General features: G+C 45.8%; 2 protein-coding genes across 6 annotated transcripts in view; one reads left to right on the top strand and one right to left on the bottom strand.

The window, feature by feature from the left end:
• The window catches only part of LOC119169263 (extracellular sulfatase Sulf-1-like), a 162,029-nt gene that overhangs the window by 75,720 nt on the left and 62,898 nt on the right, over window positions 1-23,411 (top strand). The window lies entirely within an intron of this gene.
• Window positions 6,324-22,356, bottom strand: LOC119169336 (inverted formin-2-like). 5 transcript variants are annotated; one of them, XM_075880112.1, is made up of 13 exons: window positions 22,059-22,354; window positions 18,089-18,335; window positions 17,260-17,683; window positions 16,749-16,883; window positions 16,075-16,401; window positions 15,452-15,612; window positions 14,788-14,952; window positions 13,452-13,709; window positions 11,582-11,760; window positions 10,765-10,885; window positions 9,856-10,020; window positions 9,064-9,145; window positions 6,325-6,528 (listed from the first exon to the last, which is right to left on the bottom strand). In XM_075880112.1, the coding sequence occupies exons 1-13, from the start codon at window positions 22,103-22,105 to the stop codon at window positions 6,419-6,421; spliced, it is 2,421 nt and encodes an 806-aa protein (XP_075736227.1). In that variant the 5' UTR covers window positions 22,106-22,354; the 3' UTR covers window positions 6,325-6,418. The 5 variants fall into 5 exon arrangements, 4 of the variants coding, with proteins under 4 accessions (XP_075736231.1, XP_075736227.1, XP_075736223.1 ...); XM_075880108.1 differs by having other exon boundaries at window positions 18,089-18,360; XM_075880116.1 differs by lacking the exon at window positions 13,452-13,709 and having other exon boundaries at window positions 6,324-6,528; window positions 18,089-18,360; window positions 22,059-22,355.

Genomic DNA, 23,411 nt, shown 5'->3' on the forward strand with positions numbered 1-23,411 from the left:
CTATAGTTCTTGTAGAGTGTTGGACTGAATCACTTCGTCATTATTTATTTCTTCTGCCAATAATCATCTGCCTGGTAGGCGCCGAAGCAATGCACACGGCCACGTTGCGGCGTTCATATAATGTCACTGTCTTAGTGCTTTGTCATTTACAACGCCAGATTTACGTTCCCTAACGTATTCTCGCATTCTGCCATGAAACTTTGTTTAGTTAGTGTCACCGGAAGGTTTTGTTGTTGTTATTATTATCGTCCTATCGCGAGAAACATCAACGAAAATTTTCCACCCTACTCGTTTCACCATTTTTTACGACCTTCCTATATCTCTTCTCACCAGACACGAAAGACGGTGGTTGAGTTTGTGCGTCGTGCAGAAAACGCGCCGATTGCCTCCTGCATATGCAGTTTACGACTGCAGTGAACACACAAGACCGGAAGTGCACGGTGGAAGGTTATTGCTCCACGGCCCACGCACGTCAGCCAATAGCGTGCTTCAACTTATATGTTATTTTGCCCGGGAGAAAGAATAGCGTTCCCTCACGCAACTTCTTATTGCCACATTGTACAAGCCATTCTGTCTGCCCACTTTTCTCTTATTTATGCGCTTATCCCTGCGCACTACTTAAAACACTGATCGTCACACTCGCATGTGGGACAGACGCGCGTGGTACTGCATTCATACATCCGGTGCTGCGGTGCGCAACTCGTCCTTGAAATTGGGAAAATATACGCTATATATCTACTGGCCCATCCAGCTGCTGTATTGAGTATATAATGCACCACCACAATCCGCGTCTCTTCAGCTCTTACTGTTCGTTTTCCAGCCGATCAGAAGAAACAATCCCCAAGCGGGCAAAACAACTCACGGGCGAAATAAGTGGTTGGCCGCGAACATACTGCGAATGTGGCTTGTTCGTAATAGAAAGCAAAATGCAATTTACATTTATATGGCATATTCCATGCGGTATTTGTAAGCACACTTCCTGTTTTGCATATGCGCTGTCGCGCCGAGTCGAGGCGCACGTTTCGTTGCACAACGGGAGCTCTTTACGAACACAGTGTGAAAACCCTTTACTCTTTTTTTCACCTTTCTGTCTCATATAAATGTCAGAACAATTTACATTTTCACGATTTTGCGCTATCGAGAAGTGCAACTCAATAGTATTCTCCACTTTAGCAGCCTTCTTGAAGATAATCGTGGCATCCTCGGCACTTCCCATTATAATTCTTCCATCCCCTCCAACCCCTACTGCTATTTTCTAGTTGACGTTGGTACGAAGGCAACTGAAGGAGCCTCCAGTGTTGCCGAATCGAACAACGGTTCTCAGTTTTCCTCTCTCTTCCTCTCTTCCCATCCGCCTCTCTCACCTTTCATGGAATGCATGGACGCGAGGTAGCCTACGAGGAAGCGAAGCGATTGCTCATGAATTATTTATTCAGCAGGAAAAGTGCATATTCATGGCATTACCCGAAAAGTTACGAACATTGAACATTGGTTTGCGAAGTTGGAATCGCACGGAACAATGGTTTTATAAAGCAGCACATACCTCGTCTAAACTAAGGTAGTTTGAAAGGTAGTGATGCTTGGGTTTGATGGCTCAGAGGTATAAGCAAGCAAACTAAATTTATTTTCAAAATTGAAATCAATTATGTCCTATATTTATTCGAAATATTGATCTAGCTCTTGCCATCAAACCTTTACTCGTTTCCATCTGCGCAGAAAAATGCCACTAGATGTACTTAGCTTTTGAAGAGTAATGTCTATAGTGAAGTCAAGTTTACTTTGCGAAAATTTTCGAACCTAGCACTGCTTGGTTTGTTAACCGCATTTTCCCTTCATTTCTCTCTCTCCCCCTCTCTCAGTTTCTGAGAACGCATGTGCCATGGGGTGATGTAATCTTTTTGTAGTTCTTTAAAACTTGCCTCCTACCCTTAACAGCGGGTAGTTTGTAAATATGAAAATGGTAGTGGTAAATCGTTCATTTCACTGAAATTACAGCATGGCGTCTTTGGTTGTGAGCCAAAAATTACTGTTCTTTGTGTGCGAAAATCTGAGAGATGCAAACAAACAAACAAACAAACAAACAAACAAACAAACAAACAAACAAACAAACAAACAAACAAACAAACAAACAAACAAACAAACAAGCAAACAAATAAATAAATAAACAAATAAATAATAAAAAAATAAATAAATAATAAAACATTTGTGGTCCGAATGGAAATTGAACACAGGACTTCATCTAGCCAAGCAGTTCTTCTACCTCAGAGCTACGGCCCTGCTAGCAATTGCTTTAAAAAAGCATTGCATGTATTTTATGTAGCACGAAGAGTGTCATTGACGCATGTAATATTGCGTACCAGAAGCGTGGAATCACACCAGTTTTCAAAACATGTGAATTTCGCAACGAGTGTTTAATTTAAAGAGCACTTCTAATTGCAAAGAACACAGGTATAAATAATAATCATTATCAATCACAGCATCAACAGCGTGTGCAGCTGCGCGTGTTGTCTGACGTATGCTTAGTGAACACCCAGCTGACTAACGAAAGGAAGAATTGTGTAGTGGGCAATTCACAACTGTACTTCTAGTGGGCATTCTAGGATAGTTTAAAAAGGACTGATTTCTGACCACACAGACATTACTTTCATGGCAGCATGGTTGAAGTGTCCATCGAGAAGCGAAGCGAGGCTAGTGATTGAGAAGGCGATATGAACGAGACCCTGTTATGCTATCGCGTTCTTCTTTTGAAGGTGAAGCTCAAGCGTACTTGAAGCGTTTTCACCGGCCAGTGTTTCATTTTTGACTAATTTATTTTTACCTTTTATATGTGAAGCGTCTTATGGTCAAGCTCAATCCGGTGTGCGGTGTGACCTCCCTTAATGCGTGTTTGCGTCCTCTCCCCCCTCTCTCCTCTCCCTTGCACTTTCTCCCTCGCCTGTAGGCATCCCTCGCCGCGGCGTTTACACGCCCATTGCGCAAGCTCGCCCCTTCCCTCTCTTCTCCTACGCATCCCCCACTCTCACCTCGCAACGCCTACGCAGGCAGCGTCTGCTGGTGAGGTTGTTTTTTTTTTTAACTGCTCGCGCTGCACAACCGTCCACTGGCGACCTCCAAAGTGGTGTCGGTGGGAGGTAGCTTCTGCGCATTGGTGAACGATAAAAATTCGCAGCTTGCGCGTTAACTCAAAGTGGACTGTGGGTTTCTGTGTACAATGAGAGTATTCGGTGTCTCATTGCCCATTAGCAGCGATTGGCATGCTACAGTAGAAAACAACGGTCCACCACTGCGTGCTTTTTTTCTCTCTGCCTATGAACTTTTTCGCACTCAGCGGCACTCACTGCGTGTCCGAGCATTTTAACAATAGTGCGACGTTCAATGATCACCTCTAATACAAAACCCCGCTTTAAATAAAATCAGAAGGTCGAGAGTTCGACATCTGATTATCTATCATCTCAAACGAGAAGGAAAGTTCCAAAGTAAGAAATATTAATTGCGCAAATGACGAAATCACGATTTTTTGTTAAATGCCATCAGCAGTAAGGAATATGGTCGACTAGGTAATGCGAAGGTGGCGATAAAATAGCAAACGCGTAAGAAAGAGAAAATAAAACGGGCATTAGATTTTCTGCGTGATTATGATGATGGTGATGATCATGACGACGACGATGATGATACTGTGCATATAGTGCCTAGAATATACTATACTATGGATGCTCTAAATGATGATGATAATGATGATTATTATGATGATTATGGTGATGGTGGTGGGATTATTGACGATCGGTCCCTACCCGCCCAGAGGCATTGGGGGCCAAGAGTTGGGCGATTCATATGATCCTGTTTTAAGGGCGAAGCTCCTTAGGGCGTGGGTCTGTCCATCCTCCGTCCTTGTCGTACGTAGCCACAGGGATGCGAAATGGGAGATGGCGGTACTTGGAGTGTTCACTCGATGCACGCACTGACGGACGCATGGGTGAAGGACAGACAAACTAGCCGACGGATGGACGTATGGACAGACGCGCGGAGTGGGTATGTGCCACAGGGGATGCGACATGGTGGTACTTAGAGTATTCACTAGGTGGACGCACGGACGGGCGGACAGACAGACTAGAAGAAAGACGGACAGATGGACGGACACGCGGACGTACGGACGGATGGACGTACGAACAGACGGACGGAAGCATGGATGGACGCACAGATGGTCGCGCGGACAACGGAAGCAAGAATGAATGGACGGACAGAAGCCCGGACTGACTGACGGATGCTTATCCCCATTCATCATCAATCACTCCGTGGATCTGCTGTGATTTTTTCTTGTTCATATCACACCAGAGATCACAGCTTCAATCAGAGAGTAAATTATACGAATAAACAGACTCTCTGGCAAGGTTTATTCTCGACTTTTTTAAATTAAATTTAAACACTGCCCATATACGTTTCGAGGCCTCGGTCTCTTCTTCAGGAGTAACTGTCCGGCTGGCTCCGTTAGTGGTTTTTGCCCTCTCCACCGTTGTTCTTCCCTCCGTTCTTATTACTGCGTTATTTTCTTCATTGGTTCCACATGCCCTGTACATACACACTCAGCAGGGTCCCAGTTGACTGGTTAGCATTTCCTGCTGTCGTTTGGATATGTCGAGAGTCTTTTGGTCCGGCTACCTTCCGTTTTGAAAACTCGGGCGGCGTCGAAACTGATGCGATGGTTTATCTTCTCGCTCTGTTCTGCGAGAGCGTTTCGTGCAGCGTTGAAGTTACCTAAGTCATGTATCCTTTGTGGAAAAATTCTTTGTCCCGCCGATGTAAGTGGCGTGACAATCGGTTTGTGGAACCTCGTAGACTATCCCGGGGAATTTTTCTTTTGGCAATTGGTCTTTCGACCGCGGTGAGAGTCGACCAATTTGTCTAGTCCGCATACAAATAAAAAAAGTGCTGCCGCAGTCTCTTGAAAATTTTTCTTTTTTATCACCCCTCTCGCCCTTACCGTTCTAAAAATTTACTTTCAAGGGCCCCGAGCATAAACATCTTTATTGATCCCACAACCTGCAACCTCTTCTCAACCATTGATGAGATCCTTGAACAAGTAATTTCTATATGTCTGTAAATTTTCCTACGCGCAAGCAAATTTTCTAACACAGCTACACATTGTACAGACAAAACACTGACGACGACGCCACTCACATATAGCACCGATCGTGCCGCACTGTATAACTGCGGTTACTTCGGAAATCCTACATTCCCAACCCAGGCTCACTGGGCAGCCCGTATGCACTTTCTGGCGCCAGCGTGGAACGCGCTTATGTTAGGACCATGTGGGACTTTCTCACGTGAACCTTAATTTGCCACGCTCATGCTGCTGAGAGCTACAGCCGGAAGCCTGCTCTTCGGTTCGTACTCTCACACCGTCTGCGCCACGCGCTGACAGCGTTGGAAACATAACGCTATGTGTGGCGCCGTGCTGCTGTCGACCCTGTCGAGACTCGGTCGACAGACGCGCAACCCATCTCTCCCAGTCTCATTAAGTCGGAGCCTCATTTTCCTGATGCCACCCTTGCGCCGTGGAGGAATGGCATTTTTAAAACGCCCAAGAAATGAGGGCTATTACAGGGGTAACGCCAAGAGTAAGCCTCAAATAACGAAAAAGGCGGCAGGAGGAGATCGCGAGCAGCTATATGTCAAGGAGAAAGTGTGTGTGTGTGTGTGTGTGTGCGTGTGTGTGTGCGTGTGTGTGTGTGAGTGATATACAGGGTGTTTTCTTTTTTTCAGGTAACATAGTTTTTTTTTGTTAAGCACTGTATATGTAAGCACTTTCCGTCTTCGCTGACAATTTATAGACCGATGCGGAAATATTTTGCGACTAATTAGAACACTCAAAATGATTAATAAAATATCTTTATTTGGTTCATTATCAATTTTAGTGTGGTCGTTTATATGGCGAAGTTGATCTTCGTCACAAATTATGACGAGTCACTCACTTAAAAATCTAAAATATCGCGCGTAGTTTCAGAGATCCGTCGTTGAATTTCCAGAACGCGATGATCGCACAAACGGAAACTGAACGCACCAGGTGCGCTGGAAGAGCGGTCCCTGCGCTGCGTTCCGTGCGAAGCACTTTGTGGTCAGACACACATAAGGTGCTTCGCACATAGGTCATGTTTACCATTATCCCCAATCGCTCGTTTTGCTTCCATATAGAGTTGTGGTTGACTGGTAAGCTTCAAATGTTTATAGGTGAAGATGATTAGCTCAAGAATATGAACAAAGGGAAGGCAGGGCAGAGATATCTTTGAGTGGCAACTTATGAATCCGGTGTTAAAGAGGCAGCCAAGTTTAAAATGAAAGATAAGGTTTATTCGTCAGGAACCATGGAGTGAAAAATAAATAAAATTTTGAGTCTGCTGTGCCCGGCGTCGTACGCGCTGCGTCAAGCCGGCGTCTTGCGTAGCTTAAAACTTCCCTGGCGTATTTCGGCGAGAAGGCGGTCAACGAGGCAGCCCTCTTCTACAGAGGAGGAATCCGGCTTCTTTGCGTGTCCTGTGAAAATGAAAATGCATCATGTTGCAGGAGTAGAGCAAAATTTTTGTTTTGGTCTCCGTTGACTCATGCACAATGTACAAAAAGCTTTGAATACGTCGTTGGTGGTCTGGCACATAGCCCTACATAACAGGATATTCTTTTTTAAACAGGCACTGAAATGAAACAATAAATCACTTTAGAGTGAATTCAATTTTTATGAAAGCTCTAAAGTAATTGTTATTGCGATTTAAGTCCTCATATTAGAAAGAATATATGGCGAGAACTTTAACTTTGGAATGACGCACCGAAATTGTAGCACCTACATGTATTTGAGTGACGCCACGAATGCCAAGCTTTTTTTTTTCGTGTTTCGGCAACACTGTCAATATGCACCTAAAAATCTACTTTGTCAAGTTTCTTGCTCTCTGAATAACGCAGTTCAATTAATTTTCAGAGAAAAAAAAAGATTATGACGTACGCCCCTATGGCGTCACGCCAAGTTCGTGCAGAAACTTGCAAGACAGTGCCCCCACTTCTTGCATTTTATTTTGTCCTTATTAAGTGTCATGTTGAAACAAGGGTGATGATTCTGGTATTGCAGTAGTCTAGTGTATTAATGCAAACGAATCTGTACATTTTCCGTTTGTCCATTCGGCAATATCTTCCAAATTCTTTGCTAATTCTTCTTCAGCTCCTAGCAGCAAAAGTGGACCACAGAATATCGTGCCTACAGTTGCGTCAATTTTTTGTTTTTGACGAGTGTGACTTTTGTCAGCAAGTAGCGTGAATAGATGCATCGCCGCATAGGCGTGAGTATAGGCCTCTGATTCAAGGTCCCCTCCTCTCCAGAGTTTCATCGAAGTGTGGCAAGACCGACAATTGGGCTAGTTGGTATGGTTCGATATTATTTAATGTAACAAGATGCCCACGCGGCGGCGATTGCGCAGGTCATCTGGGTCATTTTAGGGGCGAAGCTCCTTATAGCACCCATTCGTCCCTCGTAGTCGTAGTCGTAGTGTGTAACAAGTGTTACATTTTGACCTCCAAGGTGGCGATTGCGCAGGTCATCTGGGTCATTTTAGGGGCGAAGCTCCTTATAGCACCCATTCGTCCCTCGTAGTCGTAGTCGTAGTGTGTAACAAGTGTTACATTTTGACCTCCAAGGTGGTGCCGGTGGGAGACTTCACCTGTGCGTTGTTGAACAGCAACAAAAAAAAATTGGCAGCGTGCGCGTTAACTAAAAGCAGAATGCTCCTGTCTCTCATTCTCCATTAGCAGCCATTGGCATGTACAACTCGAGGTGGTTAAAGGTGGGAAGTAGACCCGAAGCGCAAGCCTTTAGAAAGTGTGCGTGTGCCACCTCTCGTTTAGTCCTTGGAACGTCCGCTGGATGGCGGTGCTTCTATATGGGAAATATATGATGAAAAGGTGCGAGATGGTGGTACTTGGAGTGTTGAATAGATGGACGAACGGACACAGACAGATGCGTGCATGGACGCATGAACGGACGCAGGGGCGGATGCATGGACGAACGCAGGGACGGACGCACGAACTGACGCATGCACGGACGGGCGTATGGACGCATGGATGGTCATACAGACGGACGCATGGACAGGCGGAAGCAAGAACGAATGAACGGACGAATGCTTCGCCCAACTCTCCATCATTCACTCCGTGGATATGCTCCTATTTTTTTGCTATGTTTCCCTTTCATGTTGTTTTAAAATAAAGTTGTCAGTTGCGAGTAAGTGTCACAAGCGTCTACTTGTTGTCCTGTAGTTTGCGCTGCTTTAAATAATATGGACTCACCGAAATGCGTCGTAGCGCTAACACACGTGGACGGGGAAAAGACGACAGGACTCGCGCAATTTAGTAACAGTGTAAATAGGTCCACACACCAGAAGTCCAATTATCGCGCATGAAACTGGCACATGATAGCGGTCGTCCTGCAGTCTCTGCTTGGTCCGTGCTACCGCTAGGCCACATTTCGAAGCAAATAACCAACTAATCCAAAAAGCCACCTTGACAAGCTCTTTCGCAGCGACCCCTTTTCTCCACTCCTCCTTTTGATCATGCGTGAAAGAAGACAAGTTCTGCCATAGAAAACGGCCTACGCAATATACGCAAAAAATGAAAATGAAACGATGACGCACTTCTCACGTTGGTTTGCTTGTTATCCGCGGTTTGAAGGCGGTATAGAGGAAAGTGAACAGTCCTAGGAATAAGTGGCGCACCTAATCCATGCCTTTCTCCTCTGAAATTTTTTTTCGTCATGGCATACAGAGCGAAAAACTACCATTAAAAAGATGTTCCCTCCTTCCCCACGAAATCGAGGAAGTACCCCACTCCCCCTGCGAAAAATTTTTTTTTCATGTCCCTGCAGAGAATGGAACATCAGGTGCGCACAGTCGTGAACATAGTCACTCCCCCTCCCCCTCCCCCAATATTGTCTCGTGTTATCTCATTCGATCATTGAAATGCAACATTCTTGGCAGGAGTGTCCTACTGCTGTCTTCGTGAGATGCGAGTAGAGTGTTCGGCGTGTGAACGTACTTGGCTTGCTCTGTTCCTCGCCCATCCGCGTGATCTTGAGCTTCTCGGCTCGTTCCTCCAGCTGCCGTCGCTCTTCATTCTCCTGCGGTATAAAATAGACATCACAAAATCAAGACAACTACTTTTATCATGTAGCCATTCCTACGAATGAAACATAAAAATGCAAGAAGTGATCCATTTTCAAACATTTATAAAACCCGCATTGAAACGAACATCATAGCTTGATCAAATGACTTGTAGCCGATCAAGTACTTTCCTATGTTTGAAGAGTACTGTCATTATTGTAGTCTATTTTTTTGTCAGCACAAACAAAATCTCAACCACAGCTTCTAATACACCAGCCAAAGACAACAATATGTCTTCCAACTGTGTTCAGTGAAATATAAGCATGGCGAAAGTCTGAGACCATTCAATTGACTACGCCACGTATTTTTTTTTACAATCTCAGTTGAATGACACACAAATGAAACGTGTGCGTGTTGTCTTTAATTTTTACCGTGAATTGTAGCGAGAAGTGAGGCTAATCTGCCTCCGTTTCGCATGCGTTGGTATTCTAGCGCTTTGCCCATCGTGCAACGCCATCCATGTTCCAGTGGTCATAAAGATCCTTTATCCTCCCAAATTAGGTGGAAATGCCAAAGCTGGCACCGTGCCAAGAGGCCAGACGGACACCGGTCAGGGCTAGTATGATACAGTAAAGGCTTTACCCTTAATATGACATGCTCGCTGAGTCACCGCATACCCTTAGATCGACCGGGTCTAGAGACTTTGCTCCACGCCACTATGACTCACCTTTTGCGCCAGCTTTACTTTTTCACAAAAATTGTTGAAGATGTGCAGGCACTCTTCGACTGAGAAGCGGCTCTCCTCCTCGCAAAAGTGCTCAGCAAGCCGTCGCGAGAGCTGTCCAATTTTGTCGAGGCTGGAAGAGAGTTCACCAAGCTGTGCCTTGGCCGTCTGAAAGTGAAGTACGTTGTAAACATGGGATAACGTGCATAGCCAGTGATGCGCTGGGTTAACAGAGAAGCCTGACGAAAGAAAAGAAAAATGACGAAGACAGAAACGGAGGAAAAGTAGGACCAGTACAACTCGAACATTATTTGGAGAAAAATGTTTTTTTTTGATAAATGCAGAAGGTTCGTTAGCCGAACCCTCATAAATAGAACCCGTAAGTAACCACTTATCGTGTTTAAATACACCGGCTGGTCTAAGTTTCCCGAGGCCTTCACTACAGCGTCCCTCATAATCACAGTATTAACCAACCTATCACTCATATTGTAGTTGTAAAATCTCCTTGGAACATTTTGAATATACCAACTATGCTATATGTCAAATTAACAACATATAGGAGGCTTTTGTTATCTCCTTTAGATTCGATTAGTCTGTGTTTGACAGCAGAATTTGCGAAAAGAATATGTATGCTGTAGAAAGAGAACACCTACTGTTCTGAAATACAAAATGTGCAAACTTAAACTTAAAATTGCTTGTGCATGGCTGTTGAGATCGTAAAAAGCAAGAGTCGCGTCCTTTTTTAAGAACGTTCAATTTCTACTCGAGTTGAAACCAAGCAATTTTTCTTTAATCCTCCTTGGTTGAAACCAAGGAGAGAAAAGTTTTTTTTTGCTACACGTAGTTTGACGACCTAAAAAAAAACAAAACAGTTTGTGCTTAATGCAACTTTCAAAGACTATGCCTTCTTACTGTGACGAAGGCACCAAAGTGCTGCTTGAACTCATCGTCGCCTTGTGGAAGATGCCTCTCGAGCTTCTCAATGCCTGTAGACAGCTGTTTCAGTTCTGTCCGCATGCCATCCAGTGACAGCCTGTAAGGAACAAACGATAGAACCACTGAACGCGGAAGGTTTGTCGTGATATTGTTAACAATAGGTTCTAATGAAATACGTTAACAAAACACTTTCTGACACCCAAACTTTCACATAATAAAGTAAGAGCCAAGAGAGGAGGAAGAAAAGCATAGAATTTGTGCCACAATGTAAGCGTTTTTGATTATACTTGTTTTGTTTTTCTATTTACCGTAATGTGCCTTTTGTGTGTGCAGGGGGGGGGGGGAGAGGGCAAACCATTCTCAAGCTCTCTTGCGTCCTTCTTCTCTTTACCCTCAATATACCCCATCTCAGCCTGTACCGAATGAGATAACGTGACGGGACAGAGTAAGTCTTGTTTTATCGGACGTGAAAAAAAGCACGACCGTGGTCAGAACATACGCACACTACACGTACGATAGAGCAGACAATTAATACAATGAATGCGTTCAGCGATTAATAGCAGGTTGTTCTAAAAAAGATACTGCGGCTGATTAAAGGCAGAAGCATCAGCAGAACTCTCCCTAGGCACAGAAATTAGGATTTTGTCAAGCTCGCCTTGTTTTTATGTGCTCACATAAATCGCATATAAATAATTAGTTGCTCAATTCTGTTCATTGTGCTCGTTTGCTCAGGTGACGAAAAGGCGTTTTAATTTCTCTTAGCCATAGCCACCGTCAGCTGTGCACTTTGTACCTGGAACACTCCGTCAGATGTCGGAGATCCTTGGTGAAAGACAGCGTTTCCGCTTGCTCCTTTTCAGCGATTTCGACTAGGAAATGAAGAAGTGTCATGCGTGGCTTGTTAGAGCGTATATCGAGCAGCTTTGGAAGGGTATTCAGCCGGAAACCGAATGCATTTCCCGCGTAGCTGCCCTGGAATGGAGAGGTTGATTCACAATGTCGACAAAGCAATATGCATCAATTTAGAATCTACCTCATCTGACAGCATCATCTAGGTTTCAGTAGCATACTATCCAGAGACGTAGCCAGAGATACCGTCCCCCCTCTCCCCAAGTTTTTATCGCTTTGGCATAGAGAGCGAAAAATCACTTCATCAAAGGGTGCCCCTCCCCCCTCTCCCCGAAAAAAAATTCTGGCTGTGGCCTTGGTAATATAGGTGCAGTATGGGCTTCAGTTCGTGAGTGAGTTTTGATACAATAGTGATCAATCAGCAGATTATTCACGAACACCGTGCTACAAGACGGCATTGAAGTCAACAGTTAAAGGTATACACTTGAGATATACTAGTGAGAATGGTTCTTTCATGCCTCAATGATGTTGCAGTATATCGCGAATTCAAGTTTTATAATTTTACAGTGGGGTTCGAATCCCGGCTAGGGCGGCTGCATTTTCGATGGAGGTGGAAGTGGTGTAGGCCCGTGTGCTCGGATTTGGGCGCACGTTAAAGAACCCCAGGTGGTCGAAATTTTCGGAGCTCTCCGCTACGGCGTCTCTCATAATCATATGGTGGTTTGGGGACGTTAAACCCCACATATCATCATGATTTTACAGTGGTTGCGTTACAGCCTTATCAAAATAAAATACGATAACTTGGTATAATGAATACGCTAAACATACTTCAATATCACAGCCAAAAGCATGAAATCGATAGAAAGAATGGTAGAAAATAGAAAGGCACTTTTTGCTCAAGAGTCGTATAGCCTTGATTCTGATAGCGATGTATCAGACTGAACACTTGGTAAGGTTCGTAGTTCAACTGCTCCTTTAAGATGGTGTATCCTTACGCTTACTAATTAAATTAAGCTGCGTGACAAGTGTGCGCGTAGGCGTAATACAGGCAACAGTCCGTGACCGCGAACATAGCGGCATGACATTGGTGTAACAAATTTAGGGTCATATTGCGTTAGAGCCGTATTAAAGTAAAAATGAAAAGAAAACACTCGATAACTTGGTATAATGAACAAGGTATACATACTTCAGTGTTGAAAAGGTGAGCAAACACTAGCGTTTCTTCTAGTTTTAGCTTGTTTAAAAAAAACTGAGTTAATGTAACTCCCACGAAGAGACGCACGAAAAAAAAAAAGCTCAAGAAGTCACCATGACTCGAAGACTGGGCAATAATTGCGGATTACCGTAAAATTAAGGCCCGCAGGCTTCTGATGTGGAAACGAATCAAACACCAAATGAATATATATATGCTCGTGGGCACTCGTCTTGTATGTCTATATTAAATTTTCTTATTAATATGAGTCCAAACACCGCTACTTATCCAGCGTAAGAGTACGACATATACGAGCGTTAACGTAATGGCCGTAAGCTTTAATTGATGACTTGGCACCAGCCACTCTTCCAGCTATAGACAAGGTGATGAAACACAAGTACATCGCAACCATACGTGGCTCGAGTCGCTAAGCCTGAACACATAACGAACGCTCCATACTCTGAAATGAGGGGAGAGACAGCGGACGCAGTCATGCGCTGTGATAGCTTCAGATATTGAAATTAAGTAGGTGTGTCACATACTATAAAACTGCAAACAATGAAAGCTACTTTGTCATCAGACATAGCAGCCTATAGCACGTAAAAATTATTCGCTTATTCACCGAGTTGATGAAGTTTCCGGTGATGAGAATGAGCTTGAGGAACTCCTTGAGGCTGCGATTGGTGAGAATCTCCTGGCAGACGCCAATGTAGTTGTCGAGCTGTGGCTTCAGCGCATCCACGCTCGGCCTAAACTCCTCCATCTGGAGCATGCCGTCCACGTAAAGGGCATACAGCCGCAAGTCGCCCAGCATCAGGAAGAACTGCTCCGCATGGCCCAGCTTGCTACGATCGCCAGTGTACGACCTCAGCATGCTCAACTGGAAAAACGATCAGCAAGAGCTCCCATCACTGAGGTAGCTTTTCTTCAGACTCTGAAAAACTCCAAACGTCTTCGAATGCATTGGGACTCAAGGTTGATATTGCTTTTTTTCGTAAATAACTCGGAAAGAGCGTATAAAACAGGACAGATGGAAAAGGCTAATCGTGTTGCTTCTGCAATTCCTGTTATTTTACAATTTATTGCCTTACTGAAGCCATGCGTACGTAATTCCCATTGAGTTTGTATATCACGCATTCATTTTGTATTATCATTTATTGTTATGGTTCTCCGCTCAAGTACAATGCTCCGCTATAATGCTTAATCATATGGTATGCCTTTGGGACGTTAAACCCCACGTATGATAACCTCTAACGCTTCTTACGAGGCTTCTAGGGAGCTTTATTTAGTTTATTGCGGTCATTTGTACGATGCAACAGAATGTATATACCATGTACAATGCAATGTTTGTAAAATACAATGTATGGTTTCTTCCATGTTATAACGACCTAATTGCATATAGAAGCGATATGATAGACTACTATGATAACTTTAGAATACATGTCATTCCTAAGAAGGCTGAGAACACCCGTTAATTTTGATAATGTTCGCTGATTGCCGAGGACGTGAAAGCACCACGTAATTTTTTTCGTTCTACGTGTTTCGAGCAGTTATTTGCAAGTTGATGAGGTGGTAAGTAGCCAATGCCGCTTCAAAAACTTCCTAGAGCAGCCTAAAAATGGCAGTGCTCGGCGGAAAATAGCATGTCTTTGATGCGGTTTCTTTCCCATTACGCCGAAAAGAACAATGCTAATAGCCAAGAAGATCGCGATTCAACCACTGAGTATTGAGGCGAGGCGTGCGAGTCTGAACTTGTGAAGTTCTAATGAATATTCAGAGCCAGTTAATTCAGGTTCAATATAAGTAAGAAATAATTATTCATTAGTGCTTGCAGGAATCTTCAGACCGAATTGAATTAACCGTAAAATTGGATCAGCTGGAGTAGAATTGAAAAACAAAACAAAAGTTCGTGAAAAAGGCATGCGGAATTGCAGACGCTGAAACTGTAGAAAACGTACCTCACCCGGGTCTGGTAGTATCTTCTGCAACATGCGCAAGCGTTCCGCGCCGATTTCCTTAGACTTGCAGGAGCGAATCATGTCGACAATTTGTTCGGGTCCGGACTTGAACTGCTTGAGGAAGATGCAGACATTGAGGCTTCTCTTTCCATCCAGGAGGCTGAGCTACGTGAAGAAATTGTAGCACTATAAGATAGTGGCTAAGCAAGGACATAATAAAGTGCCGGCATCATGTTTGCCTTCTTAATACATTTAATGGCATGCATCGTATTCGTCATACTCCCTGCCGAATTCCCTTGCTATCAGGTGTTACCGGCTCGTTTTCAAATACAGATTTGTTTTTTAGTGTTTCCTTCAGGAATTTACGGGGAGATGAGCTAAACCTTCTACAGTACTGCAATAGTTGTGTACTAGTGCCAAAGTCAAGAAAAATTCACAGAAAAGCGGAGCTTCACTCTACCAACAATGTTTGTTTGAAGCAAAGCTACAACGTCTTCTTACCTGAATATACTCTCGTGCTCTGTCGGCTTTGTTCAGTTGGGATTTAACTAGGATGAATTAAGGGCCTTCGTTTAAGACACCAAGCACGCAAAGAGAGTATTGAACACGAAGCATAATGTAGAATTGAGAGTCGAAATTCTGGAATCAGTCGACGCTGGCTTACAAATGCTGGCTCCCGTTTTTTCTTTTCTGGTGACACCTTCGGTTGCGCTGTAGTGGCCGTCCGTTGGCAGAAGAGCTCTTCGACTTGTTTGAAGTTGAGCTTTCGTTCAACGTGCTCTTCCTGGGCTTCCTTCGTGACGTCGCTCCAGATGCTGTTGCCTCCTGCAACAAGCAAAATGGGTCCTTCGTGCACATAGAGCGCAAGTATGCACTGTTTACCGCCAGTGCACATCTTTACCAAAAAAAAAGACTATGGTAGAAATATATGTCTGAGAAATTTAGGCACGACCTGTGCAACTATTTCTTCACATCGTAATCGAACCAACCAGGCTACCGATTCGTGCTGTTAGTTTTCCTCTATGGGTAGCTTGCAGCATAGCGCGACGTTGAGTCAGAAAAAAAAAGCTAATTCGAGTGCTAACTTTCAACTATGGCCAGTCTTGTGTCCCCTCGTCATTTACTGACCTTGTTACCTGTTGCGCAATGCTCAGTTTTTTGAAGGATTGGGCAACTTCTCAACTGCAGTGTAGTTTGCAGAAGGGGTGTGGTTGGTGGGGTAGAGAGAGTGGTAGATTGATTTGACGCAAAGATCTACGGAAGGAACTTGCCCGGCTTAATGCTCACCACAGACAAGGGTATCCGGCACTTTAGTCCAGTTGAAGGTCTTCATCTTCTGCCGAGGTTTAGGCAGCGTGTCGAAAGGCCCAGGAGAGACAGGTCCACGTGGCGCTGTTTGTTGTTGGGTCGCCTTGGATGGTGGGATTTTGGTCGCCAGGCCGTCACCATGTGGGCTCTGCATACCTGGCTGTGAAAAAGGTGGAGGTGGTGGAGGTGGTGGGGGTGGCGGTGGTGGTGGCGGTGGTAGCAGTAGTGGCGGCGGTGGTGGCAGAGGTGGTGGTGGTGGTGGAAGCGGTAGACTGGATGGTCTAGTCGGAGTTGCAAGAGCTGGTGCTATAAAGGGAACGGATATGTGGTATAACTTCCCACGAAAAGGGTTAATGCGAACGTTACATGAACAAAGATACTTATAATTTACGCGATGAAAGCTATTGCGCCTGATGGTGGGCGATGCAAACACTCTAGCATGATGCTTTTGGAGGATGCAAACACTCTTATGTGGCATTCTAAATTATAATGCAGTAACGTGGCGTGACGAACTGAAACACAGTTGAGATTTTTTTTTTGTACTGCAGCGGTGAAAAGCGATGCTCTGATGAGTAATATGCGGATCCTTTCTCTTCGCCGACGCAAAGCCCCTACTCCGATAGCTATCACATATGACATACGCGTCGCCTTACCGCCACTGGCAGATTGAATTCCCTTTACTCTTTGTGGCTCACTGGCAGCCGGAGACGCCGGTGGTGGCAGAGGTGGTGGTAGAGGTGGGGGTGGTGGTGGACCAGATGGTCCAGTGGGAGTCGCAAGAGCTGGTGCTACAGAGAGAATGGAAATGTGGTATAACTTCCACGAAAAAAAGTTAACGCGAACTTGACATTAACACAAAAACAGAAAATTCACGCTCTGAAAGCTATTGCACCTGATGGTGGGTGATGAAAACACTCTTGCACGATGCTTTTTGGGGGTGCAAACATTAAACATTCTTGCGTGGCATTCCAGATTATACGAATAGTGTGCTCCTGCAATAGCGTAGCGTGACAAGCTGAAGTTCACTTGAAATGTTTTTGTTTATTTTTGCACTGCAGTGGTCAAAAGCGATGCTCTGTCGATTCATATGCGGATCTCCTTAATTTGCCGAGGCAGTTTCCGTTACACGAATAACTATGACATATGACATGCGCGTCGCCTTACCACCACTGACGGATTGAATTCCCTTTAGTCCCTCTGGTTCACTGCGAGTAGGAGGCGTCTGTGGGTGTCCGATGTCCTTGACGTCCGGACGACGCCGAATCTCCGGCGACGTCTTGCACGCTGCCGCAACGACCGGCAGCTGGCCCTCGGCTGACGATCGGAGTACCGAGGAGCGGGTCAGCTGCGTCGAGCGCGGGGACGAGCGTTGCGTGGTAGAGCGTGGTGGCGATGCTTCGACGCTACGCCTGGTGACACGCGTCGAGTTAGGAGACCTCTTGATGCCGACTACCTCCTGATTCTGATGTACGGGTGATAATTGAGAAGACCTCTGCGACTGAGTAGATTTGGACCGACACGACGTTGACCGCGACAGACCAGACACGCGCGCGTCCGTGTCTCCACGTGTTGGACTTTTCTTCCAACCCTTTGAAGAGGAAAACGAAATGCGCAAGCATTAGCAGGACGTCGAGAAGGCTTCCCTAAGCGCCCCCATGGTACTCTCCGAACTTGAAGCACATAATTGGGAAATGTGCACGGCAATTAAGAGCAATGAAAACCCGCATAGCTCACATGACTTTTTCGGGACTGCTGTTTTATACCTTTTCAGTGCGACAAGGAAAAGGTGGGCTGGCATGTACATGCATGTAATTACACATGCAAGCAAACCTGTAGACCTAAATTCCCTTTTCCATAGACAAAGGCCTAATGAATCCTGCACAATTTGTCATGGTACCGTCGGCAAAGCAATGCAGGTAAACCAAAGTGAGGCAAGACACAGGCAACCAAAAAGCAAGGCAAGGCGAAGCAAGGCTAAAGTGCCTCTACGTACCTGAGTGATGAATTTGAAAATGTTGAGCCTGTTTTTAGGCGGCGGTGACGGAGACTGGTTGGTGAAGACCCCGGAGTCGCCTTCGCTTCCACCGCGGTAGCGGCTGCAGCCGTTGTCCAGCCGATCCATGGCTGCCCCTTTCGGAGGCGCCGAGGTCAGCTTGGGTCCCATCGCGTTACACAATGGCAGCACGGGTCCCGAGCTCAGCTGCTGCGACAGCCGCTCCAGCAGTTCCCAGGCAAGGCGGCTGCGATGGCGAGGGCTGCGGCCAGCTGCCCAGGGCCACGCACGGCGCGCCATCTCAGCGACCGTGCCACCCACACAAGTCGCGTATGCGCTGCACTATGCTTTGCGCCCCGACGTCAATTTCGGCATGGCGTCGCGTAACTTGTTGCAATATCCACGGAAACGTCTAAGCATGCTTACCAAAGTTAATCTGATAGCTTAAAGGTGAAATTCCTTAGATGCCTCATCAAACGCAAGAACTCATCATTGATATCGAGTTGGGGGGGGGTAACAGTATCACGTGCTGACGTTATCATACTACATCATTAGGACGTCACGTTTGCGCTATATTTGGGGCATAATTATGACAGAACTAAGATGCCACATCATGATATAAACACACGAGACCTTCCCTTGGTCAAGTGTGTGCCGATCGCGGAGATACTGCAGAACCGCATAAGGTGCACGAAGCTTCCCAATATTCGAATCTCGGAGGCCGTGTACTGCCACGTTGAATGCGGAAAGCTTCCGGAAAAGGTCAATATATTCGACTAAGGAAAAAAAGATGTTTTCAGTAAACGCATAAGGGTGCGTGCAGCTTTGTTTAGTATAAAATCATATTGCCTAAACTGGTGTTTATGAAGCGTTTTGCAATGGTAGCACCGTACGTAATTCTAGAACGATAAGTTTCACTTGATTTCTGCTATCGAGTTATAGGAGCCTTAGTTAGGTTTCCATTAGCTTTTTCACCGGTATTCAGTAACAATACAAGATACATGATTCCTAACAAAATATATCAATCAATACCGAAGCCAAGAATATCTAAGAGAGTGGCTCAATAATTATGGTCTTGCCTGACAGAGTGGTTGTTATCTAGATTACTGTGCTAGATATGCGTCTATTGAAAATGGTTAAATGATTGCTATTGTTAGCTGTTTGCTGTTACATAATTAGCCTTGCCTTCAGCCACTACTATTCGAATGGTTACACTGTCCTGTGGATGATTTCTAACTGCGCAAATCCCTTAACGGGACACCGCATGAAAGGTGACACACAGAAAGATTGGATGAGTGTCTTACTATCCTTTCACTCCCGATAGCAAATTTCTGTTTTTGTACCTTTGCTTGCACGGTGTCCTTTTTTTTCGCAACCTGTGTGCATTCATGAATGAGTCATTGCCCCACCGCAGTGGTCTAGTGGCTAAGGTACTCGGTTGCTGACCCGCAGGTCGCGGGATTGAATCCCGGCTGCGGCGGCTGCATTTCCAATGGAGGCGGTAATGTTGTAGGCCCTTGTGCTCAGATTTTGGGTGCACGTTAAAGTATCCCAGGTGCTCGAATTTTCCGGAGCCCTCCACTACGGCGTCTCTCATAATCATATCATGGTTGGGAACGTTAAACTCCACAAATCAATCAATCAATCAATCAATCAATCAATCAATCAATGCATGAGTCATAAGAAGTAACCAACATGCCCTTTAAGAAATTTGGCCTCATCCAGTTGTCTACCTTTGAAGAACCATCTTCCGATCTTACGTTTTACTGCGAAGCCGCGGTAATGATTTTACACTTAGGTGCGGAGTTAGTTTGAGAAGAGGACAGAGTGCTGACATTCATGGCATTTTTACAGGGAATCTGCGTTGTCTTAAAGAATATAAAACAAACCTGTAAGTATAAACTAAAGCACAGGCTCGTGATGGTACAATTTGTAATACTGAACGTGATGCCATAGCATTACATATACATAAAAGGGCCCGCCTTGTCAAGCATTACATTTCTGTTGTGATGGGGCTATGGGAAGGCCCCGTATAGAGAGAACTCTTGAAACGAAACTTGCGGACGATGAAAGCCGCCGAGAACAGAGACGACAATGTGAACAATGGCATCATGCTTGCGCCACGGATGAACATCGTGTCCAGGACGCTGAGCGACGGTAACCGAAGAAGTTACAGTGCTACCAATCGTTTGGCGGTTCAAGATTCCAAACAATTGATTTTTTTTATCCAGAGATCGCTGTACAAGTTCAACAACATTCGATTCAGCCCACAAGTTTTTGAGCGTCTACGAGACGAAGGGAAGATAGACGGGATCGAAAGACTGTTAGACGTTGCCGACTGGGATGACACAAAGCAATGCGTCATGGCTATGAACGCGTCGAGCCCAATGGTTGTGCACGTTGACACATTCAAGGCTCATTCACACCGAGGGCGGCACGGAAAAGCGGCGAAGCGGGATTTCCAAAGCGGTGAGGCGGTGAGTGCGTGAACCTGTTCAGGGCCGTTTCACGCGCTTCCCGCACAGCCGCAATGCACGTGCCGGGACCCCTACCGCACGCAAGCGGGGGACAAATAGGCCAATTGGCGATGCTGCAGAGGGTGAAAGAGCGTCGCCAATTGGCTTATTTGTACCCCGCTTGCGTGTGGTAGGGTTCCCGGCACGTGCGTTGTGGCTGTGCGGGAAGCGCGTGGAACGGCCCTCAGACCGCATGCCTCTTGTCTGGCCGCGCGACAGATGAGGCGGGCATCTCGCGATTTTGCGCACGTGTTGCTATGATGTGTCAGTGCTTCTCCCAAACGTACACCCGCGCCACTACCGCGCCTCCGCTGCGTGGCGTTTTGATTGGCTGTGGAAAAGCGGCGAGCCTCGGCAGGCGGCGAAAAATTGCTCCGAGAGCGATCGCCCTTGCCGCCTGGTTTTTCTCTCGCTTTCACCGCCTGTAGAGGACGTTTTTGCCGCTTCCCGCGTTGCTGCCTCACCGCTTTGGCAGCCCCACCTTCGGTGTGAACGAGCCTTCATGGCCGGTTTGAAAAATCAGTCGAGCTTCTTGGCCTTCGCTCTCGGTGATCGTCAGATGCCGAAATCCCTCTTAGATGATTCTAATGCAGAAAACTACTCAAGCGAAGTCGCAATCAGTAATTGTTTTGGGTGCCGTTTAAGCTTTGGTGTCCCAAACATCCTGGCAGTGCAAATTGGAGCCATAATTTTTTTACGAGTTAAATAATTTCTGTACGCATGTAGTGCATACTTGAGGATGCCATCAGAAATTACGCGCAAGAGCTGCATTTTGCCCCTGATGAAGTCTGTCACCAGCGCGAGGCACCACTAATTACCTTGCGCGAAAGCACCTGCTCACCCGCTGGTACCTGTATTGACTTGGTGAAACCTTTGCGGTAAACCAACAACCTTCTAGGATTTACGTGATGGTATTTAGCTTCGAATCGTTGACGGATGTCATATTCCGTGTGTTGGGAGACTTACAAATATTTGCCTATAAAAATGAACTTAGTGAGTGAGGTCATTTAGAGGTTCATATTAAAACAGACACGAGTCAGTAATGCTGTTACGAGTCAATCGTCAGATCGAGGTTAATGAGTTTGTTGGAGATTCAACGCCGGTGAGTTCTCGCATGTCCAATATTGTGTAAGTCGTAACAGTTTCAAGTGATGGGCCATGACTCTATTCAAAGGTGAGTGACTGAAGGGTTGTATTTGACGGCGAATGTTTGATCATCTAAATTGAACAAAATTTCAGTGTGAACTTGCAGAAAATATGAAATCTGCCAAGGCTATGAGGCTTTTTCGAAAGCTTACGATGACGTTTTCAAAACAATGTTGCCCACAGCCTTATATAGTCAATGGTGCAGGACACTAACGTGCACGGCATCACTTTTATTGAAGGAGCCTTGCGTGTTCATATCATAGAAAAAGACTGCTGAGAAACTATGGGCATCGTGTAGTTTCACTCACCTAGCCGTGTCATCGGGGTCGAGCTTCTCGAGATTTCGCAGGAGCATGAGGAAAACGATGGACTGCGGCTTGCCATATACCTGCACGAAAGGCGGGGCATACGTGTCTGGCAAAGGTACGATGGCGCGCCAGTTGAGTGTCGTCCGCCATGGCGGGTACCCGGACGCGACGACGGCCGGGACACAGCATCATCCGGGAGCATGACGTCCGTTCATTGGGTCCCTGCCACCGACCACGCAGCCGGAGTTCAGGGGCGATAACGATGATACTCCTACACTGCGTGGCACGTGACAGAGGACCCCTTCATCTTCTTTCCCGTTCATTGGCACCGCCTAGCACAAATTGAATAGGTGTGTTCGTTCCGCACCATTTTTGGCACAATGCAATTCATCGCACTCAACATGATCGTGAGAACGTCCTCATGGTCATAATGAACTAATTGCCGGGTGCTGTAAATGCAATTCATTATCATCATCGTTATAAAACACCGACCACTCGCAAGAGCAAAAGTGTCCTTAAAGAATACGGCATGAAAAATTCGCGCGTGGTTGTTTGTGATAGAATAAAAGCTTAACTGCTAGAAATGACCAATGCAACAAAGTGGCCCGAAAACGAACAAATTGAAAGAAAAAGACAAGGAACATCTTTCTAAAGGATAGATTTTTGAGGATGCCTAGCGCTCTAGCATTACCATGGCTCCTTCCGGTGGGAAAGAGCCGCGGTATCGTATGTCCGGACACACCGCGAGAAACATCCAACCGCGCACGCTACCGAATCCCAAAAGACTCGCTGCTGTTTTCAATGCACCCGCCTATCCTCGCAGACAAGGCAGCACAACTATGACTCCACTTAGGCACCACTAAGGGTCTTTAGGTACCACGCGTCCACAGCGCCATCTCTCGTTCAACAGCAAAAATAACCACGCTAACTACGATTAATTCGCTGGATGTGCATACCAAGCGGTAAAGATGACTGTACAAAAGGTGGCAGCTTTCCACCCTCCCTACCCGCATATAGGTTTGTTATCGCTTGTTCACCGAGTTAATGACGTTCCCAGTGATGTGAGTGAGTTCGAGCAACTCACTGGGGCAGTGATTGGTGAGCATCTTCTGGCAGATGCCTACGTAGTCGTCTAGCTGTGGCTTCAGTGTATAGGTGCTCGGCGTGAGCTCCTCAACCTGCAGTATGCCGTTTACGCAGAGTGCGTGGAGCCGCAAGTCGCTCAGCACCAGGAAGAACCGTTGCGCACGGCTCAGCTTGCTCCAATGGCCAGCATGAGACCGAAGCATGCTCATATGCGAAAACAATCAGGACGAACTTTCACAAACGTAATACTTTTTTTCTTTTTTCACC

This window comes from Rhipicephalus microplus, chromosome 2 (genome assembly GCF_043290135.1).
Source record: "Rhipicephalus microplus isolate Deutch F79 chromosome 2, USDA_Rmic, whole genome shotgun sequence".
Taxonomy (NCBI): domain Eukaryota; kingdom Metazoa; phylum Arthropoda; class Arachnida; order Ixodida; family Ixodidae; genus Rhipicephalus; species Rhipicephalus microplus.